The following is a 21,220-nucleotide window of genomic DNA, read 5'->3' as shown; positions in this document are numbered from 1 at the left end:
AAGTTCCCTTTCTACAACAAGGATGCAAGCGAGCAGGAAACAAGCGATGTTGACCGTAAGTACAGCGAGATCAAGAGACCGTTTACACCCGGGCATTCTGGGTTGTCAATGGTAGAGATCAGGCACGGGAGGAGAGAAGAGGCCAGTGAAGGCACACCGGACACAGTGGGGCAGTGTTGGCAACAGGGGCCGAACCATGACCCCAGCCCACAAGAGAAACATAAAATTCACCCATGTAACACTGGGTAAAAAATGGGCCAGTCCAACTTTGGATACGAACCAGTCTAGCATCCTTCTCGTAAGAGCCGGTTTATAGTCAATTTCCCTATATAAATTGGACAGAGCTGCAATGTAGCCTATCACAAACAACATGAAGTCTGTGTATCAGCCTGTTTTCTCTCCTGTTGAGCCAAGATGGCCACCCTGTTGCATTGCCACAGCAGTGTCCGGTGGTAGTCCTCCCCCACTCGTCTCTTTCTCTCTGTGACTCCAGTAACATTTTGTCCTTGTGGTTGTTCTTTCCTTGTTTGGCTTGCTCTCTGCTGACTGCTCCACAGGACAACCCTGACGACATGCTATCCAAAAGCCAGAGTAAGTCGTCCCCCCCCAGTCCCCCATCCAGCTACCCACCGCCACCCATATACAGCACTCCATCTCTTCACAATCTTTATAATTTTCTCACTTCTCCTGACCTTATATCAGGGTTATCAAGTGAAATATGCCCCCTGAGCATATATAATATAATTTGAACATTCAGTGTCCCCTCTCTCCCTTTCTCGGGTTCATTCTCCACACTGTTCCTCCAGTGGTTTCTCAGCAGTGCTTCATGCTCATCTCAACCCCAGTCTCTCTTCCATCCCATAACTGAGCTGACCGAAGGCTTACAGCTGTCTCGTGTCTTTGTACTTTAAAGGGATAGTTTACTTTTTTTTTTGCTTATTTTATTTACAAAACTATTAAATGAAAACATCCGGGGTAAGTTAAAGATGAGCTAAAACTTAACTTTTTAGGATGTTCTAATTTCATCGTTTTGGAAATAAGCCAAAACTTTACATTAAACCAGGTAAGTCCATCCAGATCACATTTCCATCCAGAGCCTATTTTTATCACCTCATACAACATCTGCATGTATTTTTCTCATACAACATCTACAGTGGGGAGAACAATATTTGAAACACTGCTGATTTTGCAGGTTTTCCTACGTACAAAGCATGTAGAGGTCTGTATTTTTTATCATAGGTACACATCAACTGTGTGAGAGATGGAATCTAAGACAAAAATTCAGAAAATCACGTATGATTTTTTAAGTAATTAATTTGCATTTTATTGCATGACATACGTATTTGATCACCTACCAACCAGTAAGAATTCCGGCTCTCACAGACAGTTTTTCTTTAAGTCCTCCTGTTCTCCACTCATTACCTGTATTAACTGCACCTGTTTGAACTCATTACCTGTATAAAAGACACCTGTCCACACACTCAATCAAACAGACTCCAACCTCTCCACAATGGCCAAGACCAGAGAGCTGTGTAAGGACATCAGGGATAGAATTGTAGACCTGCACAAGGCTGGGATGGGCTACAGGACAATAGGCAAGCAGCTTGGTGAGAAGGCAACAACTGTTGGCGCAATTATTAGAAAATGGATGAAGTTCAAGATGACAGTCAATCACCCTCTGTCTGGGGCTCCATGCAAGATCTCACCTCGTGGGGCATCAATGATCATGAGGAAGGTGAGGGATCAGCCCAGAACTACAAGTCAGGACCTGGTCAATGACCTCGAGAGCTGGGACCACAGTCTCAAAGGAAACCATTAGTAACTCACTAAGCCGTCATGGATTAAAATCCTGCAGCGCACGCAAGATCCCCCTGCTCAAGCCAGTGCATGTTCAGGCCCGTCTGAAGTTTGCCAATAACCATCTGAATGATCCAGAGGAGGAATGGGAGAAGGTCATGTGGTCTGAAAAATAGAGCTTTTTGGTCTAAACTCCACTCACCGTGTTTGGAGGAAGAAGAAGGATGAGTACAACCCCAAGAACACCATCCCAACCGTGAAGCATGGAGGTGAAAACATCGTTCTTTGGAGATGCTTTTCTGCAAAGGGGACAGGACGACTGCACCGTATTGAGGGGAGGATGGATGGGGCCATGTATCGTGAGATCTTGGCCAACAACCTCCTTCCCTCAGTAAGAGCATTGAAGATGGGTCGTGGCTGGGTCTTCCAGCATGACAACGACCTGAAACACACAGCCAGGGCAACTAAGGAGTGGCTCCGTAAGAAGCATCTCAAGGTCCTGGAGTGGCCTAGCCAATCTCCAGACCTGAACCCAAATGAACATATTTGGAGGGAGCTGAAAGTCCGTATTGCCCAGCGACAGCCCCGAAACCTGAAGGATCTGGAGAAGGTCTGTATGGAGGAGTGGGCCAAAATCCCTGCTGTAGTTTGTGCAAACCTAGTCAAGAACTACAGGAAGCATATGATCTCTGTAATTACAAACAAAGGTTTCTGTACCAAATATTAAGTTCTGCTTTTCTGATGTATCAAATACTTTTATGTCATGCAATAAAATGCAAATTAATTACTTAAAAATCATACAATGTGATTTTCTGGGTTTTTGTTTTAGATTCCGTCTCTCACAGTTGAAGCGTACCTATGATAAAAATGACAGACCATGCTTTGTAAGTAGGAAAACCTGCAATATCGGCAGTGTATCAAATACTTGTTCTCCCCATTGTACATGTATTTTTCCCTCATACAACATCTACATGTATTTTTCTAATAAAAACATCTACACTGATACCACTAGAAATATGCCCATACATGAAACACTCAGTGTGGATGCTCTTGAACTGGGCAGAGCTGGCTTGGATTAGTAGACTTGCAAAAGACGAAGAGTCACTTTGGAATGTGTTCTGTCTATTTGTGAAGCCATACAAGGGCTCAATTGTCTGAAAAAATATATATATATCTGAGAATGAGCATGCTCTTTGTGTACATGTGGACAGTTGTGTGTACGTGTGCCCCAGAATAGTGATATATTTCTACGTATAGGTTAACAGTTAAGTATCTTATTTTCCATTGTGTGTAACCTTAAAAAGTGATGAAATTTTGATGTGTGTAATGGTCACTTCTTTTGTAACCATGCAAAGTGTTGTCAATTGATCACAATGACACGACCTAGCTCATTTTACACTAGCATCTCCTATCTGCTTCTCTTACTTCTGTATTGTTGTGACCCATAAGGAATTTGTACCAAAAAGCCACTCATTTCAATCACTGTATCATTGCCTCCATTGTGGCTACTTAGCTGTGACTTTTTCCCGATTTTTTTTAAAGTTTCCGAAATTTTGCAACTCTAGCCTACTTACCCATACGTTCCTGCTTTGTTCTAATTCCAGAACACATCACTTCCAATGCCAGTGATAGTGAAAGTAGTTACCGTAAGTCTACAAGTAGTTTTCCACTGCCCAATTAATGAATGCCTGCTTCTCTGCCTGGCGCCACAACACAGTATAATACTGCACTGGCAGTGCTAATGTGAGCTACCAAATCAGTACGTTAAATATGTCCGTGTGTGAGGCGACATTTGCCCAGTGACCAGCTAGCTAATGCTTTACTGATGGCCACGCTGTGTGAGTGAATGGCTGGTTCTGATGATTTGTCCACATAACAAAGGATCCTAACACCTTTAATGCTTTGTTTTTTACTTTGAGGTATGTTTCAAATGGCACTGCACTATATAGAGAATAGGGTGCCATTTGTAATGCACCCATGGAGAAGACTCCAATGTTAGCCTTAAACAACTGACCAGGAAATTGTAGCATGTCCCTCACCAACATGCCAGTGTACTACTGTATATCTAAAATGGACTATTAATGCTCTTGTGCTTTGCTTGTTCAGTTGCTAACTCAGTTAACCCTCTCTGATTAAGCTTATGACAATGAGGGCTTGTGTGGCTTGAATTGGAATAAGTACTCAGGTGCTGCATGTACTCTCGTGTCGCTGTGTGTGCATGTGTGTATTAGAGGTCTTCACGGGTCCACCAGACCCAAAATTCCAAGATTGGACCCCGGACCGGTCCTCTGTTAATTTAATTGGTGAGCTGATGAAATACTTTGCAAGATTGTTATCTGTGTCAACCAATTGCAACTTAAAACGTATTGCTTAGGCTGGCCAGGTCCAGCTGAAGCTGGTTCCAACCGCTCACCTCTTGCACCTGTTGCTGAGAAGAGAAGAGAGAGGAGCCTTGGCCTGAAGTAAAATGAAAGTTAGAGGAGAAAGATTAGAGTGAAAAGAAGCCAAGAACGGGAATGGCCTCCATGTGGACACGTTTTAATATTCTAGTGGACAGGTCGCTATTCAGGTTTGATGCAATTTTCTATCTTCTAATTATTTACCCTCCATGTTTATCCTTTGTTTTATCATTATATTATTGTATATTATTATGAATATTGTTGGCCTATTTATGCTAATCTAAACCAGTTATTTAAATATGCAAAAAGTGTTTCATTCTGTTGAGATAATTTCGTTGGCTAAATTAATTTCCAACTGTAGGCTAATCCTAGTTTTCGCTGCAATATACAGTTGAAGTCGGAAGTTTACATACACTTAGGTTGGAGTCATTAAAACTTGTTTATCAACCACTCCAGAAATTTCTTGTTAACAAACTATAGTTTTGGCAAATCGGTTAGGACATCTACTTGTGCATGACACAAGTCATTCTTCCAACAATTGTTTACAGACAGATTATTTCACTCATTCACTGTATCACAATTCCAGTGGGTCAGAAGTTTACATACACTAAGTTGACCATGCCTTTAACTTCTTGAATATAGGGGGCGCTCTTTTAATTTTTGGATAAAAAAAAACGTTCCCGTTTTAAACAAGATATTTTGTCACGAAAAGATGCTCGTCTATGCATATAATTGACAGCTTTGGAAAGAAAACACTGACATTTCCAAAACTGCAAAGATATTGTCTGAGTGCCACAGAACTGATGCTACAGGCGAAACCAAGATGAAATTTCAAACAGGAAGTGCCCCAGATTTTGAAGGTGCTCCAATGGCGTTCCAATGAGTCCTTATATGGCTGTGAATGGGTCACGAATGAGCTTAGACTTTCTGTCGTTTCCCCACAGTGTCGACAGCATTGTGATGTATTTGTAGGCAAATCATTGGAAGATTGACCATTTTACACTACATATTCGCTTGGTGTCCTCTGTCGCAATTATTGCGTAATCTCTAGCTGCGTGTATTTTTCCGTTTGCTTCCGAGGAGAAACCCAACTGCCACAAATGATTTATCATCGAATAAATATGTGAAAAACACCTTGAGGATTGATTCTAAACAACGTTTGCCATGTTTCTGTCGATATTATGGAGTTAATTTGGTAAAAAGTTCGGCGTTGTAGAGACTGCATTTTCAGATTTTTTTCTTAGCCAAACGTGATGAACAAAACGGAACGATTTCTCCTACACAAATAATCTTTTTGGAAAAAATGAACATTTGCTATCTAACTGAGAGTCTCCTCATTGAAAACATCCGAAGTTCTTCAAAGGTAAATTATTTTATTTGAATGCTTTTCTTGTTTTTGTGAAAATGTTGCCTGCTGAATGCTAGGCTTAATGCTATGCTAGGCTATCAATACTTAAACAAATGCTTGTGTAGCTATGGTTGAAAAGCATATTTTGAAAATCTGAGATGACAGTGTTAACAAAAGGCTAAGTTTGTGAGTGAATATATTTCTTTCATTTCATTTGCGATTTTCATGAATAGTTAACGTTGCGTTATGGTAATGAGCTTGAGGCTATGATTACGCTCCCGGATACGGGATTGCTCGACGCAAGAAGTTAAACAGCTTGGAAAATTCCGGGAAAGTATGTCATGGCTTTAGAAGCTTCTGATAGGCTAATTGACATCATTTGAGTCAATTGGAGGTGTACCTGTGGATGTATTTCAAGGCCTACCTCCAAACTCAGTGCCTCTTTGCTTGACATCATGGGAAAATCAAAAGAAATCAGCCAAGACCTCAGGAAAATCTGCAAAATCCAGAACCTTATTTATCATTAAATTACTACTCAAATTGGTTTAGTTATTTATTTACAAGCTAACTAAATGGTAACACAGGATAAATATACACACTTAATACATTAAAAACAGGTCCCTAGCGGATTTAAAACAATATGGCTGCTTGTTACAAAAGACATGGAGAGAGGGGGACAGAGACACTTAACATTGGTACATTTAGAAACTACTCTCACTTATACTTTGCACACAAACCGCCCGCTTGGAGTAAGAAATCATTCATATTTTTACGTGGAAATGCTTCCAACCCATCTTCTGCTGCTGTTCTCCTCTGCAATCGTCCAGTATCCGGTGACTTTTCGTGTGGTCCTGAACAGAGTTAGGCTTTATTCTACATTCATTCGCCCTGGAAGAAGCTTATTTGAAGAAAGGCTAGCCATGCATGTCGATGGTTTCCAGTGGGGTGATGAGAGTAACGGAATAGTGTAGTAGAATGGTCCCACTTCGCTTTTTTATGTACTTTATTAGGACAGCTAACCAACCGTACCAGTGATTGTCCGGGAGGTGACTTTATCGTCTCAACCTCGTGTTGAGATTGAGTTCAAACCACTTTAAATGTGAGCTGCAGCTCTACGTTTCTCTGGTCTGATGTTCATTCTTAACCCATCATTTTATACAGTTCATTCAAAAGGGGCGGTTCTGTCAGACTGGCAGGCTCTCTGACCTCGCTCAAGGGGGCGGTGACTACTTAATGTGCACAGTTATAGAAACAATTTCCTCTTATAGTTTCTAAAATCCCATCCCTCTCAACAAAAACACATCATTTTTCATGTACTGTGGTTCTTCCTTTAAAAGTTACGAGCTTATGCCTATGACCGTTAGTGGTAGATGGTGGTATTCTGTCATCGCACCACACTATCACACGGGAACGCCGATCTCTCGGTAGTCTAAACTGTGGCACAAATTGACTATATTTTCATAAATTAGGCGTTTTCAGTCTGAGAGTCTCTCTTCTCTGGCACTAGAGTCCTGAATCATGCAACAACACCAAAAAACTGTCGGTGGCCCTGGAGTTAAGAGAGAACTTGGGTAAATATAATGGGGGAATTTCACTTGACATGTGGACTGAAGATATTCAAAAAATAGGCACGGTGGCTTTTGTTTCCTCTCCCTCTAAAAACAGAAATAACGTATTCTAAATAACAAACTGCCTTTATTTACAAATTATTAAGAATGTCTGACCCCATTTTCAAGAATGCCCTTTTTCCCTTTTTTTCAGATTACAACCGCTCACTTTGGGTTATTTGAAAACAAAATTATCTCAAAAATATCGTTATTTTTTAAACAAGCCATAGAAAGTTGGTTGCAATTTGAGTTTAATCCACCAGAAAAGAGAACAAATAATACAACAAATAGGGTTGAAATCGGAAGTTTACATACACCTTAGCCAAATACATTTAAACTCAGTTTTTCCACCATTCCTGACATTTAATCCTAGTAAAACTTCCCTGTCTTAGGTCAGTTAGAATCACCACTTTATTTTAAGAATGTGAAATGTCAGAATAATAGTAGAGAGAATGATATATTTTATATTTTCTTTCTTTGATCACATTCCCAGTGGGTCAGAAGTTTACATACACTCAATTAGTATTTGGTAGCATTGCCTTTAAATTGTTTAACTTGAGTCAAACGTTTCAGGTAGCCTTCCATACGCTTCCCACAATTTTGGCCCATTCCTCCTGACAGAGATGGTGTAACTGAGTCAGGTTTGTAGGCCTCCTTGCTCGCAAACACTTTTTCAGTTCTGCCCACACATTTTCTATAGGATTGAGGTCAGGGCTTTGTGATGGCCACTCCAATACCTTGACTTTGTTGTCCTTAAGCCATTTTGCCACAACTATGGAAGTTTTCTTGAGGTCATTGTCCATTTGCAAGACCAAGTTGCGACCAAGCTTCAACTTCCTGACTGAAATCTTGAGATGTTGCTTCAATATATCCACATAATTTTCCATCCTCATGATGCCATCTAGTTTGTGAGGTGCACCACTCCCTCCTGCAGCAAAGCACAACATGATACTGCCGCCCCCCTGCTTCACAACATGATACTGCCACCCCCATCTTTGTCCCCATGTGCAGTTGCAAACCGTAGTCTGGCTTTTTTATGGTGGTTTTGGTGCAATGGCTTCTTCCTTGCTGAGCGGCCTTTCAGGTCGATGTAGGACTCATTTTACTGTGGAAATAGATAATTTTGTACCTGTATCCTCCAGCATCTTCACAAGGTCTTTTGCTGTTCTGCGATTGATTTACACTTTTCGCACCAAAGTAAGTTCATCTCTAGGAGACAGAACGCGTCTCCTTCCTGAGCGGTATGACAGCTGCGTGGTCCCTTGGTGTTTATACTTGCGTACTATTGTTTGTACAGATGAACGTGGTACATTCTCAGGCGTTTGGAAATTGCTCCCAAGGATGAACCAGACTTGTGGAGGTCTACAATTTTTCTTTCTGAAGTCTTGGCTGATTTCTTTTGATTTTCCCATGATGTCAAGCAAAGAGACACTGAGTTTGAAGGTAGGCCTTGAAATACATCCACAGGTACACCTCCAATTGACTCAAATGATGTCAATTAGCCTATCGAAAGCTTCTAAAGCCATGATATACTTTTCTGGAATTTTCTAAGCTGTTTAAAGGCACAGTCAATTTAGTGTATGTAAACAAACTTTGTGTCATGCACAAAGTAGATGTCCTAACCGACTTGCCAAGACTATAGTTTGTTAACAGAAATGTGTTGAGTGGTTGAAAAACCAGACAAAATGAAAAGGGCATATTGTCTCACCCCATGTTCAAGAATGGCCTTTTCCCTTTCCCTCAACACGGAAACCCTGGGGGTTTTGTTTTTCTTGGAATAGAAACACCATAATATTAATCAAATTAATTAAGCTGCTTAAAATCAATTTCATATACATATGTTTTTACAAAAAAAGGTTTTAAATTTGCTAGTACAGACAATATTTAAAACAGTCAAATGCTTCTCAAAGATGCCCTCTGGTGGTCAAACTAGCACTAACTAGCGTTGATGGCAACAACACTTAAATAACGTGCCATAGAATTCTGAGGCAGCCCGCATGCTGTGCTGCAGTACGACGCAACTTTTAAAGGAAGAACCACTGTAGCATGCACAACGCAGAGGATGGAAACGTCTTACATGTAGCGTGTATACCTTTCAAGTTACAGTATTTCCTTTTTAACAGTTTGAATGACATCACAAAATAACAACCAAACCGACAGTGTTATTTTAGGTCGCCTCTGATCATTCCCCACGTTCTATGTTAGAAATATTGTTCCAGTATTCCCCCCACCAGCGGTTGGTGTCGGTGTCCGAGGCACAAACGAAAAGGTTGGACCCTTTGTACAAGTTGTCAGCACCCGTGTTAGTAGATTGGCTGTAACTTTTAAACCAAATCTCCTGGTGTTTGTGCTTCAAAACGCTCAGTCCACTCTGAACGTTGATGCTTTGTTTCCTTAGACGACCGCAGTGCTTGAGGAAGTGTTTGAAGGACAAGAGAAGTTAATCTCAGCTTCAGTATAGCATGACTCCGAGAAGGGAAGTTGCTCACTCACGGAGACTGCTGGCTCGAAATGAAAAGAATAGTATATCAGGTTTGCTGATTGAATTTGACAAGATATCATAATATCAAGTCTGCTCCGAGTAGCAGGGGTTCCGTTTCGAGGCTGGTAACATACACATGGTGAACAAGCGATACATTTGGAAGTGTAGTTTCAGCATGAGTCTCATTGTGAGAGGCGAGGTAATCGAGTGAAACCTCGAAGTTTAGTGTCATCATTCCATTTTTATCTTAAAGGGCTGGGTTCACGGCCCTTTTGAGATCATGAAATAATGTTGGAGAGATGAGCATATTGTCGAGCCCGAATAAATTAGCGCATCATGGGTTAAGCAGTACTCCAGGACTGTTTCCAGGTAGCGACTTTCAGAGATGCGTTTTGTGGTCGTATTCCCCACAAAGTGGAGTGATTGTTCGCAACGGTGTGATGTGTTATTTGTATTCATGGTGAAAACAGATCGTCTTATCGGAGTTTGTGTGGAATGATAGAGTGATAGTTTACATCCTCGCTAGTGGTGTTAATTTTGGTGGAACTGTTCTCCGGAAAATCCAAGCCTAGTGATGGCGACGGATCTTTTTCCTCTTTCTCAAAATGTTTGCGTTTCTGTACTTAGCAGAACTTTTAGCGAACAATTGTCTTCAGTTTGATCGTCATTGAACCCTTTGTTACCTGTTACTTTGTGTGGGTTGGGTGTAGGAACGTAGCGATCAGGTTGATTGTAGTGGTAGTCATTTCTCTTGCGACATTGTTTATAGTTGTTGGTATTGTGATTTCGTGGTAGATACTGTTGTGCATCATCTCTCAACTTTCCTATCCCCGATAACGCACCCTCTAACTGAAGTGAGTGCTCCTGTTCAATATTGAAAACTGACATGTCAGGGCTCTTCGCGCGGCTCAATTTTGATGCCTCAAAAGCTGTGCTTGCAAGCTCTCTGAGTTCTGAGATTGGCAAGTAGGGCCCAAGTAGTTAATGAAGTTGGGATACATGTTCGACAGAAAATTAGTTTGAATGGTAATAGCTCTTCCATTCCTGTTTCAGTGAGAAGGCCAAAGTAAGCCTATGCTTGTGGTAGTTCATTCCGAGCTTGTTTGACAGTCTTAACCAGCGAGCTGTCCTGGTTGCGAATTGAAAAATCACTGAATTCTATTTTCAAAACTGTGGCAAGTTTTGCGTAGTCGTTTTGCACATGTTTCTGTTTTAGACGGATTAACCTTGTTACGTGTCTATTCGACGTTCGCTTCAACAGGTGAAGCCTGTCAGTATCTGTAGTGTTAGAGTACACCTTGGATGGCTACCCGATGTCTGCTAATAATGTGTGTGTCTTTTGACTTCCCTGGAACGGGGTCAAAGGTGCAGAAGTTGGGCCTTCCTCTGACACCGCCTAGGTTATACAGTGCCTTGCAAAAGTATTCAACCCCTTGGCATTTTTCCTATTCTGTTGCATTACAACCTGTAATTTAAATATATTTTTGGGGGGATTTCATGTAATGGACATGCACAAAATAGTCCAAATTCGTGAAGTGAATTAAAAATTACTTGTTTCAAAAAATTCAACAAAAAAAAATGGATAAGTGGTGCTATGAAGCCCCTAAATATGATCTGGTGCAACCAATTACCTTCAGAAGTCACATAATTAGTTAAATAAAGTCCACCTGTATGTAATCTCAGTGTCACATGATGCCTACTCCCCTCCTGGAAAAATAACATGAAATCGCGCTTATGCTTACTGAGGCATCAAATGCCTTAGTTCGAACTCCTTTGTGTAAAACATGAGGTTTGTAGGAAATCGTGCTTATGCTTAATAGGCTACTGAGAGAATGCAATAGTTTTGTGTACAACATGACGTTTGTGTGCAACACCAGTGACCAGACAAAGATGACCAAGGAGGGGGGGGAACGGCAGCGTAGCTCTCAGCACAGCAAGTACGTAGGTAAAAGATTTTTAAAAATGATACTGCACATGCGCAGAATGCCTGAGCAAAAATTAGGATACAGAACTCTGTATCTGTAGCCACTCTGATTTTTTTATTTTTTATCCCTAAGCTTCTCTTCCTTTATATTAATTTTCTGTATATTAATATCATACAGTGGACATTTAAGCCTATGCACCCTGATGCATTTACCGCTCAGATCTCTTACAGATGTACCGGGATGGACAATTAATATTTTAGGAAAGTTTAAACAATAGGCTGTAACATTTTGAATATGCTAGACATCGAAACACAAGGAACAGTTTTAATTTATTCATAACTTTTTTTTACTAGCCTTTCTGTAGCGTGTGTGTGACTGTTCTCGGGTCCATTTGGAAAAACAGGTCTCAGGTTTTTTTTTTATTAATTTATGTATATGGGGTCGGATGGGAAAGCCATGGATCCATTTTTTGGACCCGTAAAGACCTCTAGTGTGTATGCGTGTAATTTTGAATGTGCTCATGTCTGATATGCTATTTTAATCTTCTGAACACATTGTGTTTGAACATAAATTTTGGTCAGACTCATAACACAGGAATGTTGTAGCCATATCCTGGACCATTGGACCCATCTACCAGTTTTTATAGCTTGCATTATTCCTAGACATTACATTTCACTGTGACGCTGCTGGTGTTCTCCACTTTTTCGGAAGAGTTTGAAAAAAGCATGTCTTGGCCGAGGTCATGAATTCCCTCTATAGTGCACTACGTTTAACCAGGGCCCTTAGGGCAAGTAGTGCACTATGTAGGGAATAGGATGTAATTTGTGGTGCAACCATTGTTTTGCCGAATAAAAGAGCTCACTTACTGCTCAGCTCTTTTGTGTAACAACTTTAGCCATATGTTCATTCAACATGCCCTCCAACCAAATATATTTGAATAAAGTCAATGATCCTCTGATCAAACTCCCGCCCATACCATTGCTCCAAACCTCTCATCCTAGGACCAAAGAAAATCATTCTAGGATCAAGAGCTATAGACGGGTTGATTGTTCAGTAACAAAACCGAGGCTTGCGCAACTAAGGACCAAAACAGACTGAGCTGGCTTAGATTGTTGACAACATTTAAGCTTTATATATATGTCTATTGAAAACATAAATACATTTTTACAATAAGTGCTTGTCTCTCAAATACATCGTTACAGTTGTTTGTTAGCTAGCTAGGGAATTTTAGCCATATTAGCATTGACACAAAATCCGTTAAAACACCTCAGAACAAGGCATGGTATCAATAACAAGCTGAAACGAGCCACTAATGATTTCTAACATGGCAGTTTCTTGTCATTCTTGCTTGCAACCTGACCATCCAGAATCAGAACATCACAATGAATTTTGCCCCATGAAAGAGTGCACATCTTTTTTGACGTTGTCAGCTAACACATGTATACCAAGCTCGTGGTTTCAAATAGTAATTTCAATACCGTGTGAAAGTGACGTATTCCTATGTCGTACTTTCATTTTCATGTCCCTGATCTATTGAATTGGCTTGACGATTATATTATGAAATTCTTGAAAACACGGTCATATAAGATATATAACAAATTATAGTCGTGTTTGTGGATACATTTACTTGATGCCTTTCATTAAGTTTTTGCGCTGGAGACCATTCAAAAAGCCTACAAATGTTTGTTTTTTTAATGACAAGGCTACTTGCTACGTCACTTGCATGGCATAAAACAAACAACATCGATATATACAGAAAAGTATCTAAGTGGAATTATTTTCTGTATTGTGTGATGGAAAGCATGGTTCTTCTGTGGTCACTCGTTGTTCTCAGGTGGTCAAGAGGATTACGTGCTGTCGTACGAGCCAGTCAGTCAACAGGAAGGTGAGCTTCTTTTTCTCCATCAGTCAAATTCCTTTGGTGCCTTGTTAACATTTAAATTACATGTGATTTCAATGTGTAAAGCTTCAGGTGTCGTTGGTGTGTAAAAACACAATTTCAGTTAGAAGTGTGATGTTTTTCCAAATTGCTGGACTGTGTTTGGATTTTTCAAACACAATCTTAGCGGTTGGCTTTTTGTTCTCCCATCAGTGAACTACACCCGTCCAGTGATTATTCTCGGTCCCATGAAGGATCGGATAAATGACGACCTGATATCGGAGTTCCCCGACAAATTTGGGTCCTGTGTACCCCGTGAGTTACTTGTCTTACGTGTTTGCCCTGGTAAAAGACAGTGCTTTTACAGGTTATTTAGTTAATCAAACACAAGTTGTTGGCTGAGAAAACATGCACCGTTCATTACAATGGTAATTTTCTCTTTATGCATTGTTCATGGTGAAAATAGGAAATGTTTCTACTTGCAGGCCAACCATTTGGTCACGCAGTCTGAATAAAGCAGTCAACACAGTCTGAGTTGATCTCTTCTCACTAATTCTCACAAAATATGCATCCCAAATGGCACTCTTTTATACTCTGTTCAAAAGCAGTGCAATATAGAGTGCAATTTGGGACTTTTGCACTCTTCCCCACACATTTAAAAGCATTGGATTAATGTAAAGATGGGAAAGAGGGAGTTTCTGCCATACGTCGAACACTGGTCCTTTCCTTTACCCCCAGACACAACCAGACCTAAGCGGGACTATGAGTTTGACACCAGGGACTACCACTTTGTGGTGTCCAGGGAGCAGATGGAGAAGGACATCCAGGACCACAAGTTTATCGAGGCGGGCCAGTACAACAACCACCTGTACGGGACCAGCGTACAGTCGGTGCGTGAGGTGGCAGAGAAGGTACGTGAACCGAATAGAAGGCCATCGTTAACGGAACTTCTTCACTGTCTGCAGTCCCACCACAGCAGGAAAAACTGGTTTAAAAAAACAGCAGTTTCTGGTTGTATTGATGTACTTTCAACCAAGGCTGTTTTTTTCCCACCCTGGATGTAAACAGGCTTGAGTGTGTTCAGCCTTAAAAGCAACAGTCTGTAAGATGCCCAGTAATTTCCAGTAGATAAATATGCCCTTAGATTTTTAGGAATATGCATAGACACACTAGCGGTAAAAGTTTTAGAAAACCTACTCATTCAAGGGTTTTACTTTATTTTTACTATTTTCTACATATAATAATAATGAAGACATCAACACTATGAAATAAAACATGGAATCGTGTAGTAAACAAAAAAGTTAAACAGATTCTTCAAATAGCCACAAATAGCTTTCCCTTTATGACAGCTCTGCACACTGTTGGCATTCTTTCAACCAGCTTCACCTGGAATGCTTTTCCAACAGTCTTGAAAGAGTTCCCACATATGATGAGCACTTGTTGGCTGCGTTTCCATCTCTGTGCGGTCCGACTTATCCCAAACCATCTAAATTTGATTGAAGTCGGGGGATTTTGGAGGCCAGGTCATCTGATGCAGCACTCCATAACTCTCCTTCTTGGTAAAATAGCCCTTACACAGCCTGGAGGTGTGTTGGGTCATTGTCCTGTAGAAAAGCAAATGATAGTCCCACCAAGCCCAAACCAGGTGGGCTGGTGTATTGTCTGCAGAATGCTGTGGTAGCCATGCTGGTTAAGTGTGTCACCAGCACGGTGGGAAATACACATGCGGAAAATATCCGTTCACCCACACCGCATCTCACAAAGACACAGCGGTTGGAACCAAACAGCTTTGCACACTCTTGGCGTTCTCAAAACTAGCTTCATGAGGTGGTCACCTGGAATTCATTTCAATTAACAGGTGTGCATTCTTAAAAGTGAATTTGTGGATTTTCTTTTCCTTAATGCGTTTCAGCCAATCGGTTGTGACAAGATGGGGGGGGGGATACAGAAGATAGCCCTATTTGGTAAAAGTCCATATTATGGCATGAACAGCTCAATTAAGCAAAGAGAAACAACAGTCCATCGTTACTTTAAGACATGAAGGTCAGTCAATACAGAACATTTCAAGAACTGTGAAAGCTTCTTCAAGTGCAGTCGCAAAAACCATCAAGCGCTATGATGAAACTGGCTCAACATCCGCTGTTTAGAGGAGACTGTGTGAATCAGGCCTTCATGGTCGAATTGTTGCAAAGAAACCACTACTGAAGGACACCAATAAGAAGAAGAGACTTGCTTGGTCCAAGAAACACGAGCAATGGACTTTAGACTGGTGGAAATGTGTCCTTTGGTGTGGATGCCAAATTGGAGATTTTTGGTTCCAACCTCCGTATGTTTGTGAGACGCGGTGTGGGTGAACGGATGATCTCCTTATGTGGTGTTATGGTGTGGGCGTGCTTTGCTGGTGACATTTATTTAGAATTCAAGGCACACTTAACCTGCATGGTTACCACAGCATTCTGCAGCGATATGCCATCCCATCTGGATTGGGGTAAGTGGGGACTATCATTTGTTTTTTCAACAGGACAAGGACCCAGTACACCTCCAGGCTGTGTAATGGCTATTTTACCAAGAAGGAGAGTGATGGAGTGCTGCATCAGATGACCTGGCCCCCACAATCCCCCAACCTCAACCAAATTGAAATGTTTTGGGATGAGTCAGACTGCAGAGTGATGGAAACGAAACAAACAAGTGCTCAGCATATGTGGGAACTCCTTCAAGACTGTTGGAAAAGCATTCAAGGTGAAGCTGGTTGAGAGAATACCAAGAGTGTGCAAAGCTGTCGTCAAGAATATAAAATATATTTTGATTTATTTAACACTTTTCTGGTTACTACATGATTCCATATGTGTTATTTCATAGTTTTTATGTCTTCACTATTATTCTTCACTATAGAAAATTGTAAAAAATAAAGTAAAACCCTTGAATGAGTAAGTGTTCTAAAACTTTTGAAGGCTAGTGTACATGTAGCCTAGGTAGCTAAAAGGGGTCGCCATTGTTTAACTTTAGGTTCCTTCACCAAGCAAAGGTGCTCATTCAGGGCTCTGTGAAATCATGCTCCAGTTAATAGGAGTTATGCCTTATGTTGTCACCCAAAGTCATCTTTTATTTTCCAAGCTACAGCACATAATAAATGTTTTGGGGGGGACAGTACAGCGGGAAATGTAGAGGGAGACCGATAGTAGGGACATAGACAGAAGGTGGCCAAGACGGGGCTCGAACCCCCATCACCAGGGTGCATATGTGGTCCAGAGTCGGAAGCTTAGGCAACTACTCCTGACTCCGGCACAGCAAACAATATTTTACATAAAGCATATCATAGAGTTCAGTCTGGTTTGTGTTTCTGTATCGTGACAACACTGCACCCATCAGATTTCTCTGTTCCCCTCCCTAAGGGCAAACACTGCATCCTGGATGTGTCTGGCAACGCCATCAAGAGGCTGCAGCTGGCCCAGCTCCATCCCATCGCTGTTTTCATCAAACCCAAGTCTATGGAGAACATCATGTGAGTGGTAGCTGATTCTCTGTCAGATTTAGATGCTTATCCACCTGGTACAACTGTCAGCTTAGTTTTGCAGACTTGATGGTTGCTGCTACTAGCTCTGTCGGTTTGGAGCTTAACTGGCACAAAAGCCTGTCATGCAATCTGCAAATAACTTTTTTAAAATAAGAAAGAAGTTTAGGTCTGGTATCGGTGTGTCTTTCTACATTTGTTTTGGACTGCTAGTTGTTCTTGCTGGAATTAGTACCTGGATCTAGACACACTGTTGTGTACAGGGTTTTCACTATGCTGTTCTCTCCCTTTCTATCAGGGAGATGAATAAGAGGCTGACAGAGGAGCAGAGCAGGAAGACCTTTGACAGAGCCACCAAGCTGGAGCAGGAGTTCACTGAGCATTTTACAGGTGACAAACTAACCCCTTTCTTTGTGTCCTTGGCATGACATGGGACGGTTAGTTTAACATTTAATTGTTTACTTTATTTATGTGTATATCACCCTTTTTTAACACAGGGAAATCTTAAGGGGCTTCACAGCAAATAAATTACAATGGAAGCAACAGAATAGACAGCATTGCAAGTAGATGCATATAAAGGCTATTGGACGAGAAGCTACGCTTAACCAGTCACTAAGCCTTTTTTGTGTCTGTTTCAGCCATTGTTCAAGGAGACACCTTGGAGGAGATCTACGAGCAAGTCAAGCAGACCATAGAGGAACAGTCTGGCCTGTTCATATGGGTGCTATCCAAGGAGAAATTATGAAGAGGTCACACTTTCTACTCCCCTGTCGTCCTCCTCTCCTTTTTATTTATGATTTATGCCCTGTTCTGCTGAAACTGGAAACACTACCCTACCACCTGCAAAATGGTCCGAACCTTATCACCCCCCTTTTCCTCAATCCCCCTCCTCTGCCAGGCTTCTCTCATGACCTAAGTCTTCGGTCCCACAGACCGAGAAGTTACAGTGACGGCCAGTGATGTTGACAACGAATAGCCAGACCAGCAGAGCAAAGCACAGAGGGGCAGATGATGTTGTTCAAACGGTACAGTTCCTTAATGTTTGAAGGAGGTGACTTTCTAAGAAAAAAGGAAAGTGAAAGAACTTTTTAGTGGCTCACGGCTTAATAGTACCTCCTATTTAAGTCTAGTTTTTTTTCGTCCGAAGACAAAGGAAGTTCAGGCATTAGGTTATAAGTAGGGGAAACAAAGCAAAACGTTGCACGTGATAGCTTTAACAGCATGTCTTTTTAGTACCTTTTTTCCACTTTCTTTTACCCCCCAACCGTCATCCTTCAACATATTTATCATAGTAGTCTTATTTTTTTTTTTTAACACAGTTGTATTCACTTTCCCCCCCGCTCCTTACCAGTGTATCCATGTTAGAAAGCCATTGAATTTTGTGTCTTTGAGCAGCACACAGATGTTTCTTGTGCGGCACTTGATTGAACAGGGTTCTTCAACTCAAGTCCTGGAGGGTGTAGTGTGTCCATTCAAAGGGTTTAACGCTGACCTCTGCTCTTAACAAGAACTGTGTGACGCAAACAGCATTACTGTTTGTACGGTTGTAATTCTCGTTTGCATCCTACATGTGTGTTTGATTCTTGGAATAATATTGACATTTTCATGAGCAAAATGTGATATCGCTCCTACTAAAACCCTCTAGAACTTGAGTTTGAGATCAGATCAGTGTAAGAACTATGGAGAGTTTTTAAGCTGTGTCTTGCTGTTTAAATTACCATCTTTGATCATTTGAATTGTTTTTGAGAGTGCTTTTACAGATGCAAAAGTAAGGGACTGCCATTTTTAGGTGTCGTTAGGTTTGTCCGCAAAATGCAGATGCAAAAATGTAACAACTTTATTGTACAATGAGATTTTAACATATATTTAACCCTCCGTAAACTGCCTATTTTGTTATAATAAACGTCTATATTGAACTTTACTTAAACACTAATACTATGGGAATTATTTTGATTGCATTTTTAATCATATATAAATAAAAAAGTATAAAAGATATTTAAATATAAATATATATATTTTTGTTTTCTTTTACCACCACCTCCTGTAAAAATGTTTTTTTTAAAGAAATTATTAGTCTACATCAGAAAAAAGATTATTCTAATACAGTGCTCCCTTATTGTGGTTCTAAAGAACCTATGGGTATGCTCTTTTCCCCCACAACTAATACCTCAATTATTGATTAAACTGTGAAATTATGAACAGGGTGTCACTATTGTGAAACATTATCCCTGTTTCAAGTTTGAGGTGCCCCTAGACGCTGATCTTGGGTCAGTTTAGCATTTTCTCCCCAATGGTTAAGGTTAGGATTGATGGAGGGGAAGCTGATCCTAGTTCTGCACTTGGGGGAAACTTCATTCCGGAGCAGTTAGTCTGTACTGTACCAGGACTATAGAGACCTCTTCCCCTGCCCAGGTAAAACGCATGTTTTAGATTAGAAAGCAGTCTCAGAAAGGGCCACTATGGCAGCTAGTATCCTCCCGTGTCCTATTATAGTAACCGACTAGTTGTCTTTACATCATGTGAAAGCCTACAAGATTTTGAAAAAAAACGATGTAACCCATAAAACTACAGATGACTAGAAGTAATATAGCAAAAATATTAAATAACATATTTGTTTATTACACCTGCCAAATGTTTAAAGGCCCTGACTTGAAAACAACACAGCTTCACGTGAGGAATGTACTGGCTATTCTTGAGTGTTTTTTTTCCAGAATGCAATGATGCCGGTTCTATAGTAGATATGGGAACTGAAAGCCCAGACTTGACCCATTGGACTTTTTTTTATAGACTTCGTTCAACGGAGGGCTCTACACAAGGCTTGTGTCCCTCAGCGAGGCCTCCCCCCCATCCTCGCCTTCAAGATAACGGCTTTTTCTACACTGCAAAACTGCTTCTTCCATCACCTCACCACCTCCACTTTTGGGGGGACTGTCTGGAAACATGTAAATACCCTACCAATTCTCATTCATTCCATTAATCAGAGAGGAGAACGGCTCATAATTGAATAAAAAAATATAACATTTCTCATACAACTTAATGTGGTGTGGTGCAAGTATTTCTTTCTGTTGTGTGTGTGTGTGTGTGTAGTGCCCTATTTCAATTGACCACCACTCCAAGTGTTTGTTTCTGTGTGTGTATTGTGGAAATAGATGTGGGTCTGAAGATGGCTGTTGATGATTGTTGAGATATCCAATGACATTTTCATGTGCAAATTGCACTTGATTTCAAGATATCTGTAGGCTGGTGCTCAAGGAATGACATTCCCATGAGCGCAACATTACTTTTTTAAACATTTGAAGATATACATCATTAGGTCATTACAACAAACAAGCACACTCGGCCTATTGGGGAAGTCAGACAGAGGCAGCAAGAGTCCAAAGCCACCCCAAACTGGTAACAGCAATATGGTTGGATGCCTCTAATAGGAGCCGGTTTCCTGGACCCTGCTCAAGCCTTCTCTTGGACTAAAAAGCATGCTCTATTCAGTCTATTGAGAATATAATTTGTAAGGGTTTTTTCTTTTCCACATACTGTTATGCTCACAACACTCCACTACACTATTGAGAAAAGCACTCAATAATCGCACATACGGGGGGGGGGACATCAAATATATATTTTTTAGACATTTTTTAGGATAGGTGAAATATTTAAAATTGATTACGGAATGTATGGAAAAGGTATACTGAACAAAAATATAAACACAACATGTAAAGCTTTGGTCCCATGTATCATGAGCTGAAATAAAAGATCCCAGAAATGTTCCATATGCACAAAAGCTTATTTCCCTCCAATTTTGTTCACATCCCTGTTAGTGAGCATTTCTCCTTTGCAAAGATAATCCATCCACCTGACAGGTGTGGCATATCAAGAAGCTGATTAAACAGCATGATCATTACGCAGGTGCACCTTGTGCTGGGGGCAATAAAAGGTCACTGAAATGTGCAGTTTGGTCACACAACACAATGTTACAGATCTCAAGTTTTGAGGGAGTGTGCATTTGGCATGCTGATTGCAGGAATGTCCACGAGCTGTTGCCAGGGAAGTGAATGTTCATTTCTCTACTATAAGCCGCCACCAACACCATTTTAGAGAATCGCAGACCACTCCAGCCCAGGACCTCCACAATCAGCCTCTTCTCCTGAGGATCCTCTAAGACCAGCTACCCAGACAGCTGATGAAACTGGGGAGTATTTCTGTCTGCAATAAAGCCCTTTTGTGGGGAAAACTCATTCTGATTAGCTGGGCCTGGATCCCCAGTTAGTGGATCAATGG

The 21,220-nt window shown here is 40.9% G+C and overlaps 1 protein-coding gene across 29 annotated transcripts in view; it reads left to right on the top strand.

Moving 5' to 3' along the window:
• Positions 1-19,985, top strand: part of dlg1l (discs, large (Drosophila) homolog 1, like) — a 260,585-nt gene extending 240,600 nt beyond the window's left edge. For 19 of the 29 annotated variants that reach the window (XM_021612710.2, XM_021612715.2, XM_036985522.1 and 16 more), the window contains 8 exons: positions 1-55; positions 3,402-3,443; positions 13,393-13,443; positions 13,651-13,752; positions 14,176-14,348; positions 16,830-16,939; positions 17,247-17,338; positions 17,587-19,985. The exon at positions 1-55 is cut by the window's left edge. In XM_021612710.2, coding sequence (XP_021468385.2) covers positions 1-55; positions 3,402-3,443; positions 13,393-13,443; positions 13,651-13,752; positions 14,176-14,348; positions 16,830-16,939; positions 17,247-17,338; positions 17,587-17,693 — 732 coding nt within the window. In that variant the 3' untranslated portion in view covers positions 17,694-19,985. Of the gene's footprint in view, positions 56-557; positions 592-3,401; positions 3,444-13,392; positions 13,444-13,650; positions 13,753-14,175; positions 14,349-16,829; positions 16,940-17,246; positions 17,339-17,586 lie in introns of all 29 variants that reach the window. The other 10 variants (XM_021612713.2, XM_036985530.1, XM_021612728.2 and 7 more) reach the window with 3 other exon arrangements.
• The last annotated feature ends 1,235 nt before the right edge of the window (positions 19,986-21,220 follow it).

This window comes from Oncorhynchus mykiss, chromosome 8 (genome assembly GCF_013265735.2).
Source record: "Oncorhynchus mykiss isolate Arlee chromosome 8, USDA_OmykA_1.1, whole genome shotgun sequence".
Classification (NCBI taxonomy): Eukaryota; Metazoa; Chordata; class Actinopteri; order Salmoniformes; family Salmonidae; genus Oncorhynchus; species Oncorhynchus mykiss.
The sequence above is the reverse complement of the archived record's forward strand: the minus strand, read 5'-3'. Positions and strand labels throughout refer to the sequence as shown.